Source organism: Thalassophryne amazonica, chromosome 15, assembly GCF_902500255.1.
Source record: "Thalassophryne amazonica chromosome 15, fThaAma1.1, whole genome shotgun sequence".
NCBI lineage: Eukaryota > Metazoa > Chordata > Actinopteri > Batrachoidiformes > Batrachoididae > Thalassophryne > Thalassophryne amazonica.
This window is the reverse complement of record NC_047117.1, coordinates 28176162-28195670: the sequence shown is the minus strand read 5'-3', so window position 1 is coordinate 28195670 and position 19509 is coordinate 28176162. Positions and strand designations below refer to the sequence as shown.

At 38.5% G+C, this 19509-nt stretch overlaps 1 protein-coding gene across 1 annotated transcript in view; it reads left to right on the top strand.

Annotated features, from left to right (window-relative positions):
- Positions 1–256: 256 nt before the first annotated feature.
- The window catches only part of arhgef38 (Rho guanine nucleotide exchange factor (GEF) 38), a 76350-nt gene continuing 57097 nt past the window's right edge, over positions 257–19509 (top strand). The window contains exon 1 of the mRNA XM_034188416.1: positions 257–621. Within this exon, the coding sequence (XP_034044307.1) occupies positions 378–621 (244 nt within the window). The 5' untranslated portion in view covers positions 257–377. The remainder of the gene's footprint in view (positions 622–19509) is intronic.

Below are 19509 nucleotides of genomic sequence, written 5' to 3'. Positions count from 1 at the left end.
GTTTCTCTATTTACCTCCCTAGGACAGTGTCAGCTTTTGTCAACACTAGGCACGTTATGAATGTATCTGTGAAATCTTGCATGCATTTTAGCAAGAACAGCATTTCTCTTTCATAAGAACAAGTGAGCTGTTGTCCTCCAGCGTGCTCTCTCATGTGTCATCGCTCCTATATCTCTGGATGTGAGCAGGGAGAGGTGTGGTTGCATATCTCTTTAATGACAGGTAGACGCGGGGAGGAGTTAGGTTACCTGTGCAGAAGTGGCAGTCAGTGAGTGCACAGTGAGCATTACACCTGCTGCATTTCTCAGCCACTCTCTCACTTTCTCCCTCTTCCTGCCCTTCTCTCTTCCCCTTTCTTTTCACCTTCTCTGGTCAGAATGCACAAGGCAGGTGGCGGCTCAGCCATGGATTCCAAGGAGGCCAGCGGGGGTGAGAAGGAGAAGGAAAAAGAGAAGGAAAAAGTGATCAAGAGGAGGAATCGACCTGTGTTCCTGCGCTACCTGGAGAGGAGGAAGACGGACACGATTGTGGGCGATGACATGGTCAAAGGTGACATCAACCTGGGGACGCTGGTGAGGAGGAGTCAGTCAGACAAGACGGAGTACAGCACTAAACTCAAAGGTACACGAACCTTCTCAGGGGTTAAAACAAACTACAGCAACAATCTGTGCAAGTCATCCCTAAAAGTCCCTCAACTCTTTGCATTTCAAACTTGTTGATAGCAGTCTTTGGACAAATAAGTCCATTAGTGATGGAGTGTAGAAGCAGCGTCTATAGTGGCTCCACAGTGGGCACCTGTTGTGTTTTTATGTGCTGAGCACAGATACTCCCACAGGGATGAAGCCACATATGCAAACTGTGCTCCAAACTCCGGCACAGAGGAGTGGCTTCAGAAGTATTCCAGGCCAGCTAGTAAACAAGATCTAAAGACGTGATGAAGGATTTGCACATTCATTTTCATTGTCAAGTTAAAAAAAAAACAGTATCAATACACCTCGGGGGAATAAGTTAAGGTACTCAGAAAGTCCATATCTCAACCAAGCTCAAACAAGCCTCCCTTTATTGTTTCTGTTATTCTTCTTTTAAATTTTTTGTTAATTTTATTCATACCTTTGCTTGTTTCTCTGCCATTCTGCTCTCATGGTGTTAACATATTCCCTATGTGTCTTTATTTACTTATTTGTTGTGAGACAGGTTTACTCCTTTGATTACTTCTTTGACATCTGTTATTTCTCTTTATATAACGCCTAAACAGATTCTTGTCATTTGATTGGTTGTTTGTATGTCACATAACATGGATTATTCGCACCATTTGCCATTGTGTTCCATTTACCGTGCAATAGTATACAAATAATGAATGCTTATGAGTTCAATGGTACGAATATTTCATGAGGTGAAAGATGGAATGTTCCATTAATTAAATATTCGTTCCATTGAAAGAATGAAAAACATTCATTATTTGTTTTATATAATGGCTAAAATAGATCCTTGTCATTTGATATAAATTCTAGATTTTATTAATTGATAAACAACATTAAAGGGACTTACATTAAGTGTTCCACTGGTGTTTTGATGTCAACAGTCCAATATGAACTTTCAATTGGAGTCCAAAATTGTTCTCAGTCAACTTGGAAAAACAGTAAGTCCGTGATGCCGTGCACTGACTTTGTGTACTTCCAAAAAAGAAAAAAAGAAAAGACTTTGTGTCGTTCCTCAGTCCAGTGAAAAATCACAGAAATTTTTCCAGCGTTTCATCCTATTTCATCCTACCTGTATTAAATCCTGCACTGAACTGTTTATGGCAGTACCATGAACCCTCTGCTAGGGCTGTAGGGTTCATGGTACTGCAACTTTCCATTAGGTGTGGACACTCTGACACACACCAAAATGTAAGTCATTTTTCTCTTGTTTATAAATTAATAAAATATCAAATGACAAAGATCTATTTTAGGTGTTATATAAAACAAATAATGAATGTTTTTTCATTTGTGCAATGTAAAGAATATTTCATCTTTCACCCCATGAAATATTCTTACCATTACACTCACAAACATTCATAATTTGTATACTATTCCAATGTGATATGGGTTGTCCTTTGCTATCTTCTTTAACATTCTTGTTGTATGAAATCATCTGACATATTTGCTTTATGTCTTTCTTTTCCGTTGTGAGAGAGGTTGATTTTTTTTTTTATCTCTGTTCAAACACTTCTACTGTGTGACAATATTGACATTATATATGTTCTTTCTTTAATCTCTGTTTTCCATTGTGAGAAGGATTGACTTCTCTAACATTTTTTCCTTTGTGACAGTTTTTGACATGTTCAGATCTCTTTCTTTGCCATGATGGGTTGTCCTTTGATGCCTTCTGAAACACTGCTATGTGACATCATTTGACATGTTCTTTAGAACTTTCTTTACATCATGAGAGGAGCTGTCTGATTTTTTCTCTAACATGTTCTTTATATCTTTCTTTTCCTTTGTGATTAACTGTCCTTTGATCTTTTCTCTAACACTGTTGCTGTATGACATGTTCTTTTTGAATCTCTCTTTTCCAGTGTTCCACTGTTTGTCCTTTGATTTCTTCTCAAACACTAACTTTTACGTAACTTTATGACATCATCTGACATTGTTACATTTGGGAGCGAGAAACAAAGTCAATCCGAACCCCAAAAGCAGGCAGCCACGACTCTGGAGTATAAATGCAGAAGTCAAAGTGCTTCAATCATTCAAGGTAAGCATAGAATACAACATACAGAGACTATGGTAAACAACAGTGAGGGACCCAGGTGTAACAAACAAACAATAATACAAAAACCCACTACTCCGATACCTTAAATACTTACAAACTGGGCGCAACAAGAAGACGCCTAATACTAGTAACGCAAACCATTACAATACAACACACCTGCAGCTGAGCAGAAAACAAGGGGTGGCTTATAAAGATTTAAACTGATGGACAACAAAGGTGAGGAAAAATAAACGGGAAAAAAAACAGAAGGTGGAACAAACAGACACACGTGAAAAATACAATACACTGAGAAAAATAAATAAACCAACAATAACTGGAGACAGATCAAGAAACAGTCAACAACGGGTGAGTAGGAAGCATAATAAACAAAAACCAACCAACACCACAGATGTAGAGAAATAAACATATGGAAATAAAAGACAATCTCAGAGGTAAATAGCATGAAAGATCCATGATAACAAACATACAAGATGATCGCAATGAAACCATGAACCAAAACCAAAATACAACAGATAGAAAAAAAGAGGAACTAAGAGCCCAAAGTACCCACACAAAGCGGGACACATCTTGGATAGATAAAAAGACAGACGGACAGACAGACAGACTACAAATACAGACCGGGTATGTCGCAAATGACAGACCACGGCCTGATCACACAGACACTGGGAAGAGACAACAACAGAGGACCCATACGTACAACTCCAACACCAGCCAGGAGCGCACACGTACATTTACACACACCAGACACAATACACATGGATAACAGCAAGCAGACAACACGTCTACCTGACTGCCAGACAAGAACACTCACACCCAGAGTGCGCCCACACACAACCACACAACTGACAGCAGAGGGGGATGTATATAAAAAACTTGGACAGGAGAACACCCACACATGCCACACAGGAGACAGACACACGCACACGCAGCACAGAGACAGATAAAACCCACCACCGGACTGACCGACAACAGACATGCTCCCTTTATCTCATTCTTTTCCATTGTGGGTTGTCTTTTAATCTTTTGTCTAAGGCTGGTGTTTTATGACATCATCTGACATGTTCTTTTTATATTTGTTTTGTGTTGTCCTAGTTGTTGGATGGCTCTGTTCTAAAAGTTTTGCTTCATTACATTATCTGACATGCTCATTTCATCGCATTTCCATCATAACAAAGCTGGTCATTTTATCTCTTCTATAACGTTCTTGCCTTATGACATCATTTGACATGATCTTTGATATCTTTCTTTTCCACTGTGACACAGCTCATCTTTTGAGCTCTCCTCAGACATTGTTAATTAAAAATATTTGTAGAGCTGCATCTTGGTAAAATTTAATTGGTTCATTTTTGACCCAAGTTTAACTCCAACAAATTGAAATGAACCTTTTCATGAGTTCCTGCTCTGGCAGCACGGTGGCTTTGTGGTTGGTACTGTTGCATCATAGGAGAAGGTTTGCTTCCCACCTGGTGCTTTCTGTGTGGGTTCCCTCAGGGTGAACTGCCTTCTTCCCAATTTGAACTAGACCCTTTAAATTGACTGTAGCTGTGACTGAGCATGTGATCAGTTTTGTCCATCTCTATAGGTTGGCCCTGAAATCAACTGGTGCCCTATCCAAGGTGTTCTCCACCTCTTCTCCATTGATTTTTGGGATAACCCTTGTGGCTCATAACTGAAATACGTATAGTGCATCCAGAAAGTATTCACGGCGCTGCACTTTTGCCACATTTTTTAATGTTACACCTTTATTCCAAAATGGATGAAATTAACTTTTTCCCTCAAAATTTTACATGATACATTATAATGGCAATGTGAAAAAGTTGTTTTTGTTGTTGCTATTTAATTTTTTTTAATTTAGATTTTTGCAAATTTATTAAAAAAAACCTAAAATCACACATACGTAAGTATTCACACCCATGAAGCTCAAAAATGAGCTCAGGTGCATCCTGTTTCCACTGATCATCCTTGAGATGTTTCCACAGCTTAACTTGAGTCCACCTGGGGTGAATTCAGTTGATTGGACATGATATGGAAAGACACACACCTGTCTACATATAAGGTCCCACATTTGACAGTGTATGTCAGAGCACAAACCAAGCATGAAGTCAAAGGAATTGTCTGTAGAGCTCCAAGACAGGATTGTCTCGATGCACAAATCTGGGGAAGGGTACAGAAACATTTCTGCTGCTTTGAAGGTCCCAGTAAGCACAGTGGCCTCCATCATCCAAAAATGAAAGAAATTCACATCCACCATGACTCTTCCTAGAGCTGACCGCCCATCTAAACTGAGCAATCGGGGAGAAGGGCCTTAGTCAGGGTGGTGACCAAAAACCTGATGGTCACTCTGTCAGAGCTCCAGCATTCCTCTGTGGAGAGAGGAGAAGCCTCCAGAAGGACAACCATCTCTGCAGCAATCCACCAATCAGGCCTGTATGGTAGAATGTCCAGATGGAAGCCACTCTTTAGCCCACCTGCAGTTTGCCAAAAGACACCTGAAGGACTCTCAGACCATCAGAAACAAAATTCTCTGGTCTGATGAGACAAAGATTGAACTCTTGGTGTGAATGCCAAGCATCATGTTTGGAGGAAACCAGGCACCATCCCTACAGTGAAGCATGGTGGTGGCAACATCATGCTGTGAGGATGTTTTTCAGTGGCAGGAACTGGGAGACTAGTCAGGATTGAGGGGAAATGAATGCAGCAATGTACAGAGACATCCTGGATGAAAACCTGCACCAGAGTGCTCTAGACCTCAGACTGGGAAGACAGTTCATCTTTCAGCAGGACAATGACCCTAAGCACACAGCCAAATATCAAAGGAGTGGCTTCAGGACAACTCTGTGAATGTCCTTGAGTGGCCCAGCCAGAGCTCAGACCTGAATCTGATTGAACATCTCTGGAGAGATCTGAAAATGGCTGTGCACCCATGCTCCCCATCCAACCTGATGGAGCTTGAGAAGTGCTGCAAAGTGGGATGGACAAAACTGCCCAAAAATAGGTGCACCAAGCTTGTGGCATCATATTCATATTCAAGACTTGAGGCTGTAATTGTTCCCAAAGGTGCATCAACAAAGTATTGAGCAAAGGGTGTGAATACTTATGTACACGTGACTTCTTACTTTTATAATTTTAATAAATTTCCAATAATAATAATTCAGGTTGTCATTATGGGGTGTTGTGAGTAGAATTTTGAGGGGAAAAAGAAATTTACTCCATTTGGGAATAAGAGTGTAACAAAACAAAATGTGGGAAAAGTGAAACGCTGTGAATACTTTCCACACGTACTAAGCGGGTTCAGAAAATGAACAAGATAATGTCCTGTTCAAATATTCCACTGACAGGTTACTCTGGTTAAAATATCTGACTTAACAAAATGTAGTGGTATATGAGTAGAATAATGAAGAATCCAACTTCATCACAGCTGATGACACAGCTTGTTTAGAAAATCACATGTCCACATTTCTGGCAAACTTGCTTCACCTGTGCTTAATGTGCTGTCAGCGCCTGGGAATGTTGCACTTCAGGCAGAATGACTGAGTGACATCACCACGTCAGCAGCAGGCTACTGTGAAGGACAAGCCAAAGTATGAAGGCCTTCCTGTGCCTCTCGTTCCCGGCCTTCCTTTCCAATGAATCACATCACATGCTAAGATCACTATTAAAACAAAGTAAAACCCACTTGTCACTTGAGGTTGAGCTGATAAAATAAACGTCACACTTGCGTGATCAGCAGCCTCTGTGTTTACTCAAATACACAGACTCTCCACTTGACCCGCATCACGACAGGGCAGGCTTGTGAAAAACAGGGCGATGTTTTCAGTAGACTGATCATCCTCCTTGTTTGACTTTGGCCTCACAGCTGATGAGCTGTATGGCATATTGACAATGGCATTACCATTGCAAATATTGACAGAGTGATGACTTCACTGGAAGAGGAAACATGTGAGTTATTACTCAACAACAAGTTCTCATCTGCTCGTCAGTCAGGTTGGTCAAGCGACAAAACCATAGCAACTAAACATCAGTGTGACTCATTATTTATGGCAACCACTTCTGATTTTGAGTTACCATCTCCACGATCATTGTGTATCTTACATAAAGGGAAGATTATACTAAAATTTTACTCTGTCTAAAATAATTTTCAGAGGATTAAAATGTTATTGTGCACTTGTGTTGAACGTGTAGTTTTTCATGATGGTGATACATAATATGCCCCAATCTTGCTTCTGTTGTGTCCTTTTCAATGGGCTATACAGTGAAAACCCCTGTATCTGCTTTCATGGGAACTCCTGTGCCGCTAACCATACCGCAGCACAGATAAACCAGAAAATAAGGGCTTAATCGCCATAGTTTAGCTCATGGCTCTGCTGAGTTTAATAGAACACATTTGAACGGCGCTGTAACATCAGGTACAAAAGGACACTGTTGAGTCTGGGCAAGTTTTGCAAAGGACAAGTTCACCATATTGCAGGTCAAGTGACATTACAAAATTTTTATGAATCAAACCCCTGAATATTTTACTCACCTTTGGTGATTTAAAGATTTTTTTTTTGACAAAAATCAAAGCCATCAGTGTAATAATTGATATACTAATTTTTTTATTTAATCTTTATTTAATCAGGTTAGTCCCATTGAGATCAAGATCTCTTCTGCAAGGCAGACCTGCACAATTATAATGTTTCCAATCCACCTAACTTGCATGTCTTTAAATGTGGGAGGAAACCCACGCAAACAAGGGGAGAACATGCAAACTTCACACAGAAAGGCCACAGGTGGGAATCAATCCCATGACCTTCTTGCTGTGAGGCAACAGTGCTAACTACTAAGCCAATACAAATTACAAAACCAGAGCACCTGGAGGAAACCCACGCAAATACAGGGAGAACATGCAAACTTCACACAGAAAAACCAGAAGTGGGAAACAATCCCATGACCTTCTTGCTGTGAGGCAACAGTGCTAACTACTAAGCCAATACAAATTACAAAAGCAGAGCATCCGGAGGAAACCCACGCAGATACGGGGGGGGGGGGGGGGGGGGGGGGGGGGACATGCAAACTCCACACAAAAAGGCCACATATGGGAATTGATCCCATGACCTTCTTGCTGTGAGGCAACAGTGCTAACTACTAAGCCACTACAAATGACAAAATCAGAGCACCTGAAGGAAACCCACACAAATACGGGGAGAACATGCAAACTCCACACAAAAAGGCCACATATGGGAATTGATCCCATGACCTTCTTGCTGTGAGGCAACAGTGCTAACTACTAAGCCACTACAAATGACAAAATCAGAGCACCTGAAGGAAACCCACGCAAATACGGGGAGAACATGCAGACTCCACACAAAAAGGCCACATATGGGAATTGATCCCATGACCTTCTTGCTGTGAGGCAACAGTGCTAACTACTAAGCCACTACAAATGACAAAATCAGAGCACCTGAAGGAAACCCACGCAAATACGGAGGGAACATGCAAACTCCACACAAAAAGGTCACATGTGGGAATTGATCCCATGACCTTCTTGCTGTGAGGCAACAGTGCTAACTACTAAGCCACTACAAATGACAAAATCAGAACACCTGGAGGAAACCCACACAAATAAGGGGAGAACATGCAAACTCCACACAGAAAGGCCACAGGTGGGAACTGATCCTATGACCTTGCTGTGAGGCAACAGTGCTAACCACTAAGCCAATACAAATTACAAAACCAGAGCACCCAGAGGAAACCCACACAAATACGGAGAGAACATGCAAAATCCACACAGAAAGGCCACAGGTGGGAGTTGATCCCATGACCTTCTTGCTGTATGGCAACAGTGCTAACCACTTATCCACCATGCTGCCTTGCTGCCAAATTGATATAATAACTGATAAGTGTAAGAATCATTCAGAAGATGAGACAAACATCAAATTTGGTATAAATACTTCTGATAAGTCCTTTCCTTCAAACAAGCCGTTAGCCACACAGAATTTTAAAATAGCCTATTTGCGCAAATAAAACATATTGGCAAGCAAATACAGGTGATTATGCTACTAAATCATTAAATGTGATGCTACTAAACACAAATGGAACACTTTAAGATATAATCTGAGTATAATTACTGTGATTTGGTGCTGTATAAATGAAATAAATATAATCTGAGTCATTTTCATTTTTTTAAATAATATGTTCTGTGTGGTGAACCTATTTTATACTGTCACACATTGACAGAAACCCACATATTTACACAAAACATGGTTACATTTCAGGGACATGGTTAATTAGTCCATGTAATTTTATTTCCTTGACTCTATATGTCATTAAATGAGGCCTATCAAAATGGCAGATTATTAGAAAGTTAATTACCTTATATCTAATGTAAGTATGAACTGTAGGATGGTACATAAAGTCTCTATTTCATATTTGCACATATGGCACTTGCACGTTCCTCTGCAAACCATCTTGCATCTACATTTGTCCAACTGTTGGGCGTGAGGACTTGTGTTCATCCAAAGGACATGGCTGACTTTAAAAGCAAAAACATTACATCTACTACTAAACCCTTACACTTCAAACACTATCTCACATTCTGCAGCATACACATTTTACAGCATGCATGTACACTTATTAAAAACATAAAAATCCATCTAAAAAGCATAAAAATATTACCTGAAGTTCATTTCAAATCATCTCTATTCTACATTACAATATTTAACAGGTATTAGGGCAAATTCTCTATCGATTCAATTAGAGTCTCTCCTAAGAATTTCTCAGCTGTTTCTAGGACAATTTTTTTTCTGTAGAATTGATTAAAACCAGGGCCATTTTTGGTATCTTGTGTATTTAATGAACTAATTTGCACATTACGCATAATTTGCATAAAATTATGGTATTTAACTTTTTATATAGATGATTTCTTTTCAGGTGGACCCAATTCCACATATTCATTGTAAATTAATTCTGTGTTGTCAAAAATATCATTTAAATGCTTTGTGAGTGATGTAAGATACTCTAATTTGCATATTCAAGATGACCACCAACCGCCAATACAGTAATGAGAAAATTCTGAGTCTACTGTAAGTTAGGAAAACTTTTCAGGCATGAAATGTGTCTAGAATGAGTTTTCTGTGTATTCTGAGGTAAAATGTCATTGTTTGGGGTCAGAATGAGGTCAAGGTCAAAGGTCAACCCCGTTCTATTGACGGCCAATTCATGAATTTGGGAAATTACTCTGTGGTAACATTTCAGATTATTGAAATTTAGTATGGATCATGATTTTTGTTATGTTTGTTGTCTGGGCAGATGAAACAAAGACATATTTGAAACGTTCCTACAAATGGGGAGTGATAAAGCCCCCAAATCTACAGAAAAACAAAATGGCTACCAGCAGAATTAGTTTTTCTTAATAACTCACAAAATATTGATATCAAGTACCAAGTATGTATTAAAGTTGAATATAAACATGGACATTGTGGTCAGTTTGGGATTAAAAATTATTCTTTTATCTGCCATATTTCCTAAGATGTGATAAAACAGTGTTATTTTTGTCTGTGCAGTTACATATTGTCTGTATGGCAATGTGGTAGACACAGTGGTGAACCAGTGATTTTATTGTATACCTCAGTGATTTATTTATTGTATGATACCTACATTATCAGGTTACATGACAGGTGTTTAGCACACTTTCCCTGTAAAAGTGTATTGTTACTGATAACTGAGCAAACTTTGGATTCAGTTGTGATATGTATAGAGTTAGTTTACAATGAATATGTGGAATTGAGTCCACCTGAAAAGTAATCATCATTCTAAAAAGATAAATATTAATTTTTGCTAATTATGTGTAATATGCAAAATAGCTCATTAAATGTGTGATATGCAGAAATGGCCCTGGTTTTAATCAATTCTATGGAAAAAAATTGCCCTAGAAATAGCTGAGAAATCCTTGGGAGAGACTCTAATTGAATTGATAGAGAATTTTCCCGGTCTATATAGCATTGGAACAAACCAAGATAATCCAAATATATGACGATAATACATATTGCCGAGGGCCATCTTGAGAAATTGGCTGCCATCTTTAAAACTGAAGGGGCTAATGGCTTTTTTGGCAAAAATTAGACCAAAGGTACTATTCTGCCAAATTCAGTGCCTGTATCACAAAAAGAAAGATTCTTATAATATATGCATTCATCTTCTGCACTAAGAGGGTTGCTATATACCCACCACTCTCTAGACACCACAATATGAATGCACAAGTAAAGACGCAATATATGTGTCTATAATGATGTTTTTGACTGTATATGACTTCATCATATGACTTCTGTGCTACTTCATTATGAAGTCATTCATACCAAACAATCACAAATATTTTGCAGATCAATATATACTCTAGGTCATCCATCTAGGCTTCTTGGTTGTTGAGATATACAAAAATGCCTTTTTTATACCATGATTTCTTTTACCTTGACCTTTGACTTTTGAGCAAACTATTTCAACATATAATCACCTCTATCCAAGTAACATCCCCACCATGTTTGGCCCATCTAGGCTTCTTGGTTGTCCAGATATACACAGGTCAGTGAAAACAATACCCGACTATTGCTGCTTCACTGGTCTGCAGGGTAAAAAGTTTAGAAAGGAATGAATGAGAGTAAGTAAGACAGCCACCACAGAAGAAGATGTTAATCCTACATAGGACCTGAGACCAAATGGTGTCCGAACTTATCTCCGGATCATGTTGCATTACATGGACGAAAGTTGAATGTAGGTTATTTCCCCAGCCAAGGAAAGTACCAATTTACCACTGGGTGGACTTGGACAATGCAGCTGAAGCAGTGTGACCAGGACTCAAACCGTATCTCTTTATCCCACTGAGCTATCTAATCCACTGCAGGAGTTACAAAATTCCACAGTACAATACATTCTAAACTGCAATGAAATACCACCAGTACATGAATTTGTATTTGCTTAGGCATCAACAAATTAAAAATGATACCAACTGTGAAGCTGAGATTCATTGCAAAGGTAGACACAAGGGAATTTATGTTATCTGATGTTCTCAGGGCCATGGGGTGGCCAAAGAGAGATAAAAATAAATATAGATGCCATGTTTTAAGATACCACATGCTCAAAATCCTACTGCAAGTGCTCAAGATACAATCCATTCTGATCTTCTGACTAATTCATGTGCATGAGATAAATGAACCACAACAGACCAGCGTTTGTCCCTGAAGCAAGAAGTTCATTGAACCCACTCTGGGCCTCATCCCCAAGCTAAAGAATAATCCTAATTAGAGACGGTCTCTCCGTAACTACCACCAAGGCAAATTGCTTTAAGCAGGTGGTGGCTGGAATAAATGACTTGGCCTTATGCACTGCAAAAAGTATTTAATTATTAATCTCGTGCACATGAACTACTCAAAGCATATGCAGGAATTAATCAAAAACATGGGAACAAATTGTACCTTGCATGCATGAAATACCATTTCTAGCAGTCAATGTAGTAAAACATGTCCTCTTTTTATTTTATTTTGTCTCTTTGGCCACTTGGCAAAATGCTGGAGAGACTATCAACTATGTGACATGTGACACGCAGATTCCACCATTTATAGCACTCAAAATCATTAAATAAATTACAATAATAAGATTGATTTAAAAAAATGTACCACCATAGAATAGAATTACTTTGGGTTATGGATGTCAACCACTGAAACAGACAACTGGTCCATCCCCAACTTTCAATAGTTTTGAAAATCACTTGCAAACCCAGACACTCAGATTCCTCACTCAGCTTCTCAAGTGATGCAATCAGGGTGCCCACTGATTCCACATGACCGTATTGTCATCCCCAGAGTGGAGGTCAGTAAACCGTTCATTGCCAATAAAGACACGGGACTCCACAACCCTACCTAACACCCAGTCCATGCAAGCACTGAAGAGAGTAGAAGCCAGAACACATCCCTGATGAACGCCAGTCTTCACCAGAAAAAAATCAGATATTCTGCCCTTGCTATGTACAGTAGTCACAGTGTCTATGTGTTGGATGGCAATGATGGCCATCAATTTTGTGGAGATCCCACAAATTCTCATGTTCCAGAGAACAGATTGTCAACTGAAGCAAGTGCTCTGGGAAAATCAAAATAGGTTGCAAAGAAGCACTGCTGATATTTGGACTTATCCATCCACTGAGTGGAAAGTAAAGGAATAATCCGTGTCAGCACCTTTGCCAGCACAGAGAGCAGTGTAATACCCCTGTAGTTGTTGTAATCCAGGTGATCTCCTGAGACGTTGTACATATTAATGTGTGCCTGCATGACCAGAAGTAACATTTTGCTAAATTCTGTCTTGCCTTACTTTTCATGTCCATGCATGGTCTAAGTTGTGCGCATTCTCACTGCAAAATATTCATCTACAAATTTCAGTTCATATGCAGAAAAAGGTGTAGATGTGTTTTTTTTTCCTGCAACTTTTAATCGACTCCCCTGGTTTCTTTGCACGATGCCTACTAGGACACACCCACAACAATTTCACATACAGATGAGCTCAATGATAAACGCTTTCATGCTGCCTCTGACAGAACGTCTATGAATACATTTCAAAGGGATTTCTTGGAAGGCTTCAGTCGTGGCAGAAATGAATATACTGTAGTTTTATCAGACCTTGGCAAAGTAAATTATTAACTGCTGAAGGAAAATCTCGTGACCCTGCAGCTGTATCAGTTTTATTTGTTTACTCATGTTCTCATGATGTAATGTTCTCAGAGGTGTCCAATTCTGTTATGATACAGAGATGGAAGTTAAAGTGAGGGAGTCTTGTGGATTAAGTAGACTTCAACTGTATATATATATATATATATATATATATATATGCAGTGGGGCAAAAAAGTATTTAGTCAGTCCCTGATTGTGCAAGTTCTCCTACTTAGAAAGATGAGAGAGGTCTGTAATTTTCATCATAGGTTGGCTTCAACTGTGAGAGACAAAATGAGAAAAAAAAAAAATCCACAAAATCACATTGTAGGATTTTTAAAGATTTGTAAATTATGGTGGAAAATAAGTATTTGGTCAATAACAAAAGTTCAGCTCAGTGCTTTGTAACATAATCTTTGTTGGTAATGACAGAGGTCAAACATTTCCTGTAAGTCTTCACCAGGTTTGCACACACTGTAGCTGGTATTTTTGCCCATTCCTCCATGCAGATCTCCTCTAGAGCAGTGATGTTTTGGGGCTTTCGCTGGGCAACACGGACTTTCAACTCCCTCAACAAATTTTCTATGGGGTTGAGGCCTGGAGACTGACTTGGCCACTCCAGGACCTTGAAATGCTTTTTACGGAGCCACTCCTTCATTGCCTGAGTGGTGTGTTTGGGATCATTGTCATGCTGGAAGACCCCTCCACGTTGCATCTTCAACGCTCTCACTGAAGGAAGGAGGTTTTGGCTTAAAATCTCATGATACATGGCCCTGTTCATTCTTCCCTTAACATGGATCAGTTGTCCTGTCCCCTTTGCAGAAAAACAGCCTCAAAGCATGATGTTTCCACCCCCATGCTTCACAGTAGATATGGTTTTCTTGGAATGCAACTCAGCATTCTTCTTCCTCCAAACACGAGTTGAGTTTTTACCAGAATGTTCTATTTTGGTTTCATCTGACCCCATGATATTCTCCCAATCCTCTTCTGGATCATCCATATCTCTGGCTCTCAGGCAAACTTTCCATTTTCTTACAATTGCTCCCACAGTTGATTTATTCACACCAACCTGCTTGACTATTGTAGATTCACTCTTCCCAGCCTGGTGCACATCTACAGTTTTCTTCCTGGTGTCCTTCAACAGCTCTTTGGTCTTGACCATGGTTGAGTTTGGAGTCTGACTGTTTGAGGCTGTGGATAGGTGTCTTTTATAGAGATAACAAGTTCCAACAGATGCCATTAATACAGGTAACAGGTGGAGGACAGAAGAGCTTCTTAAAGAAAAAGTTACAGATCTGTGAGAGCCAGAAATCTTGCTTGTTTTTGGGTGACCAAATACTTATTTTCCACCATAATTTACAAATAAATTCTTTAAAAATCCTACAGTGTGATTTCCTGGATTTTTTTTCCTCACTCTGTCTCTCATAGTTGAAGTGTACCTATGTTGAAAATTACAGACCTCTCTCATCTTTCTAAGTAGGAGATCTTGCACAATCAGGGGCTGACTAAGTACTTCTTACCCCATTGTGTGTGTGTGTGTGTGTATATATATATATATATATATATATATACTGTACAAGAAGGAAATCTCAAACACATCAACCGCAAGACACAAGGGAAAGATGAGCGCAAGTAGACATGATTCAGTTAATATGATATGTAAATGACATCATGATGATGTCACAACAACTGTCATGTGACAGTACGACTCATATATGTTGCAAAAATCATGTTTTTCTCAGTAACCTTGAACCTACAAGAGCTCGAAGGAAGACTGGGCGTGCATATAAATCAGAAAATAGAATGCCATATCCTAATGTCATATGATGACATCATCATTGTGATGTCATATATAGATCAGCAGATGGTACTCTAATGTTTAATCACGATGGCATAGACAAATCAGCATATGTAGATGACAAATACACGTGAACACGGTTAACTTGTGCATGTGTAAGTCGTGATTTGGCTTTTCTCCCGGTTGATTTGTGGACCCCGATAATTTAGACTACTGTATAATACAGTGTATATTTTTTGTTCAGCTTCATTAACTCACGGTTTCAGATAACTCGCAGACCAATATTGTGGACCCCAACTCACTTGAGTTAACGGGGCTTTCTAATTCAAATGCACTTGAAAACACTCGTCTAGCTGTCTTTGTTTAAAACTTATTGCAGAAAATATGATTTTTTATCCGAGGCCATCGGGTATTGTGAAGGCTTTGCGTCCGTCCGTCCGTCTGTGTTCAGCATAATTCCAGTCCTATTACTGCTACAGTCTTCAAATTCACAGGGAACATTCTTGGGACTCAATGATAGTTCAAAGATAGCTAACCTTGACCTACTTTAAGAGCTTAAAAAAAAATCACATTCTGTTTCAATCTGTTCCGTTTTGTTTTTGAGTGGCAGGAGTGACAGCCAATCAGAGCAGAGATGGGCTGTGATGTCAGGGGCTGCTCTCAAAAACCACTTTATTTTTTGTGTTTATATACGTCTCTCATATATTATGTAAAAGCTAGTGAGAAATAAGCTTCTAACACTGAAAATGCTGTTTTTGGAACCTAATACCACCTCTGAACGTATTTACAAGACATTCCCTTAGCAAAAACTAGTATACTTAAAGTTAATTTTTATTAAGTATGCTTCAGTATAAGTATAGCAAGTATACTACAGACCATGTACTGTTAGTATACTAGAAAGTACACAAATGTAATACTTTTTTGGACTAAACTGGAACATTTCAAGTTGATAAAAGTATATTTTAAAGTTCATTTTGTTTGCAAAAGTACACTTTAAAGTATACAAGTACACTCAGCTATATACTATCAATGTACTTGGTATATCCCTCTTGTATGCTTAAAGTATACCACACGTACACTTATCAATGTACTTGATATATCCCTCTCCTATACTTAAAGTATACCACAAGTGCACTTATCGATATACTGCCATTGTACTAGTTGTATACTTTGAGTCCCTATTTTTAGTTTATTATCGTATACTTAAAGTATACTGTTATACACATTGGTTATTTTACTTTTTATACTTTAATTTTGCTTGGCATATTACTTGTAGCTTACTATTTATATACTGAAAATATACTCCTTACAGCATTCTTAAAGTTTACTCATACTGTATGTACACAAGAGCGTGATGCATTTAAAAAATGACAAGACAGAATGTTGAAAACAAGTTTGATATATTTTCAAACATTTCAAAAACAAAGACCTATGAAATCAAGTCCTTGCTTTGTGGAGAAAATTAAAGGAAAAAGTGCATGTAAAATGTAAACATAATGGTCTCTCCAAGATCAAGTCCTTATTTGTAAAAATGTAAACATAGCGTCTTCACCTGAGAACTAAAGTCCTTTCTTGTTAAAAAAGGTAAAAGAAAAGTGCGAACTTTTGGAACCAAAAATAAATAACTATAGAAAAAAATCTGTACTTTTATGACTTCTTTTCAGTTACTTGAGTCAGTGGCTTGACTTAGTATATCTTGCTCCAAGTGCAAGACGTAAAAAGTATACTAAAGTATAAGTATAAGTTTTAGTATTAAAGTATAAGTGTTAGTCTTAGTATTAATGTACTTAGACTTTTTATACTTTTCAGTATAAGCCAAGTATACTTCACTATACTATTCTTAGTCACCTTCTTAAGTCACCTTCAAGTATACTTCCTCAATTTTAGTAAAAAATAAGTATACTCATAGTACACTTGAATAAACTTCTTTTTGCTAAGGGTTTTGCAAACTTTAGTACAGTGATGTCACAGGCTGGTAGCTAGCTACAAACGTATGTTTCATTTGTGTGTTTCATAACCTCTGTGTCATATATTATATATAAAGTAGGGAGAAATAAACACTTCTAAAATTGAAAACGCCATTTTTGGAACCTAATAACACCTCTGGGGTAATTTTGCGGCGTTAGCGTGCATGCTAACTTCCGCTAACTCAAAGCTAACTTTCTGGACTCAAATTTTATTTGTCTCATTAATGCCATCAAATGCACAGAGGGCGATCTGCAAATATTCCTTGATTTGCACAACTTCCATTCTTGTCAAAAGCTTATGTATATGCACATGCAAGGCCTCCTGCAGACGCCTTTAAAACATAAGTTGGAAGTTTGATCGGTACAATCACCTTCGCATGCATGTGTTCATTCAGCTCTGTGTTAATTTTAGATTTAAGAAAAAAAATCCTTGGTGTCACTAGGGGTAACATTGCAGTGACAATGTGATCCAAACTACAATTGTGTGAATAGACTCTGGTTACGGTGTGTTCAGATATATGAGAACGCACTGCGTGCTGTGCAGAAATGCACAACTGTTCCCTCAGCAATAATTAAAGCTTTACGGCAGTAATGCTTGGTGCCATTGTTTTTTTGTAATGCCACTTCCTCACTTAAAGCTACAGTGTGCAGGATTTATCTGTGTATATGAACAAAATGGAATATAGCCTTCAAAACGTCATCCTGAGTAATAACCTGTGACAACAGCAAATTGAGGCGTTTTCATGAGCTTCGAATGAGGCCTTTATTGGCGTGGACTCTGACAACCAAGGGTTGTGCGAAAGAACAACCAACTTTAAATAATTGTATAATTGTCAGATGATCCCTTGTGGACAATAGCAACTCTTTATTGCGTACAATGTGTAGCAACAACAAAACCGAACAAATGCAAACTTATTATAGTTGATTAGAATCTGTGGTTACTGAACCTGGGTATGCAGTGGTGATCATTTACCAGCATTTCAGAATATGAATATAGAGGGACGATATCATGAGAGTTTATTGAATATGAACCCTGCTCCTAAGTTAACCATCATTAAATCTTTCACCGTAAAGTTGATTGGTAAATCTTTTGATCTACTTTGTGTTCTTTTTTTCTCCTACATGATGCCGCAGTGCTTCTATTTGATGATATACGGCATATGCAATACTTTCTGTACAATATAAAATATTTTATAAGGTAAGTTGTTTCTAGGTTATATGATTGCCATTTGCTGATTTGCATTTTGTAGGAGGATATCACAAAAATTTCATTGAAATTTGACAGACATGTAAGACATGGGTCAAAAAAAGAGTTCACGAGGTCAGGATAATTGAATTTTTTTTTTTTTAAATATACCATACATTTCCACATTATTTGTACTTTGGTGCCCCCCACACACACACACTCAGAAGCACTGCTTGCCAACAGGAAAGGCAGGCAACTGCTTGGGGCTCCAAGCCAACAGGGGGCACCGCAGGTCTGACAAACCTTAAATTACAACCACATCCGCCCATCGCTTTGCCGGTTTACACAAATGCTAAGTGCAAAAATTATGCATAGGGGCAGCCTACATAAGAGAACTTGTACTTTTCTTAAAAAATACCATTTTGATACTGTTATTGAGCATTTAATGGTTAATATTAACAATTAGATTGCAGTAATGACATGTTGACTGACAATAAAAGATACAGAGCTACGCTTATACTAGTGATGAACGCTGGTTAGAGGGGCTCCCTGTGAATTTTTGAATAGAGCCCCAGTATACTCTAGAATCACCCCTGCCCCCACTTGCACCAAAATTTGATGAAGGTCAGTTAAACAGACAATTTTTGTGTTGTGTTGGAGTTATGCTCACTTTGACCTGTTCATCCCCTCATCTCTGTCAAGCATCAGAGGAAGGGTGGTGGATTTTTTTTCTTCTTCACAAAATGAAATACATATTTTAACCACAGGTTTTATAAAGAGAATGTGAGGGAGAAGAAAAATATGGGAAACTCCTCCTGCTGTATACTTCCCTTGGTGTAACGAGAACACTGACCTTAAAGCTGGCTTCCTCACTTATATCACGTATGCCACTAGTTTAATCATTTTGTTGTGCTCATACAATCAGAATAAGTATGCGAAAGAAAAGAGTTACAGGTTTCTTGCCCAGTTTGTTTCTTTACACTCAACCAATATAAATACAGCCCCTTAAAATTGATATTTTGACCCAGAAAATCCAGATCTTTATATGGATTGGCACCAAATTAAATATATTGTCGAAATGTCTCACAATGGCTGAAGGCTGGGGTCGTGGTTAGCACTGGTACCTCACAGCAAAAA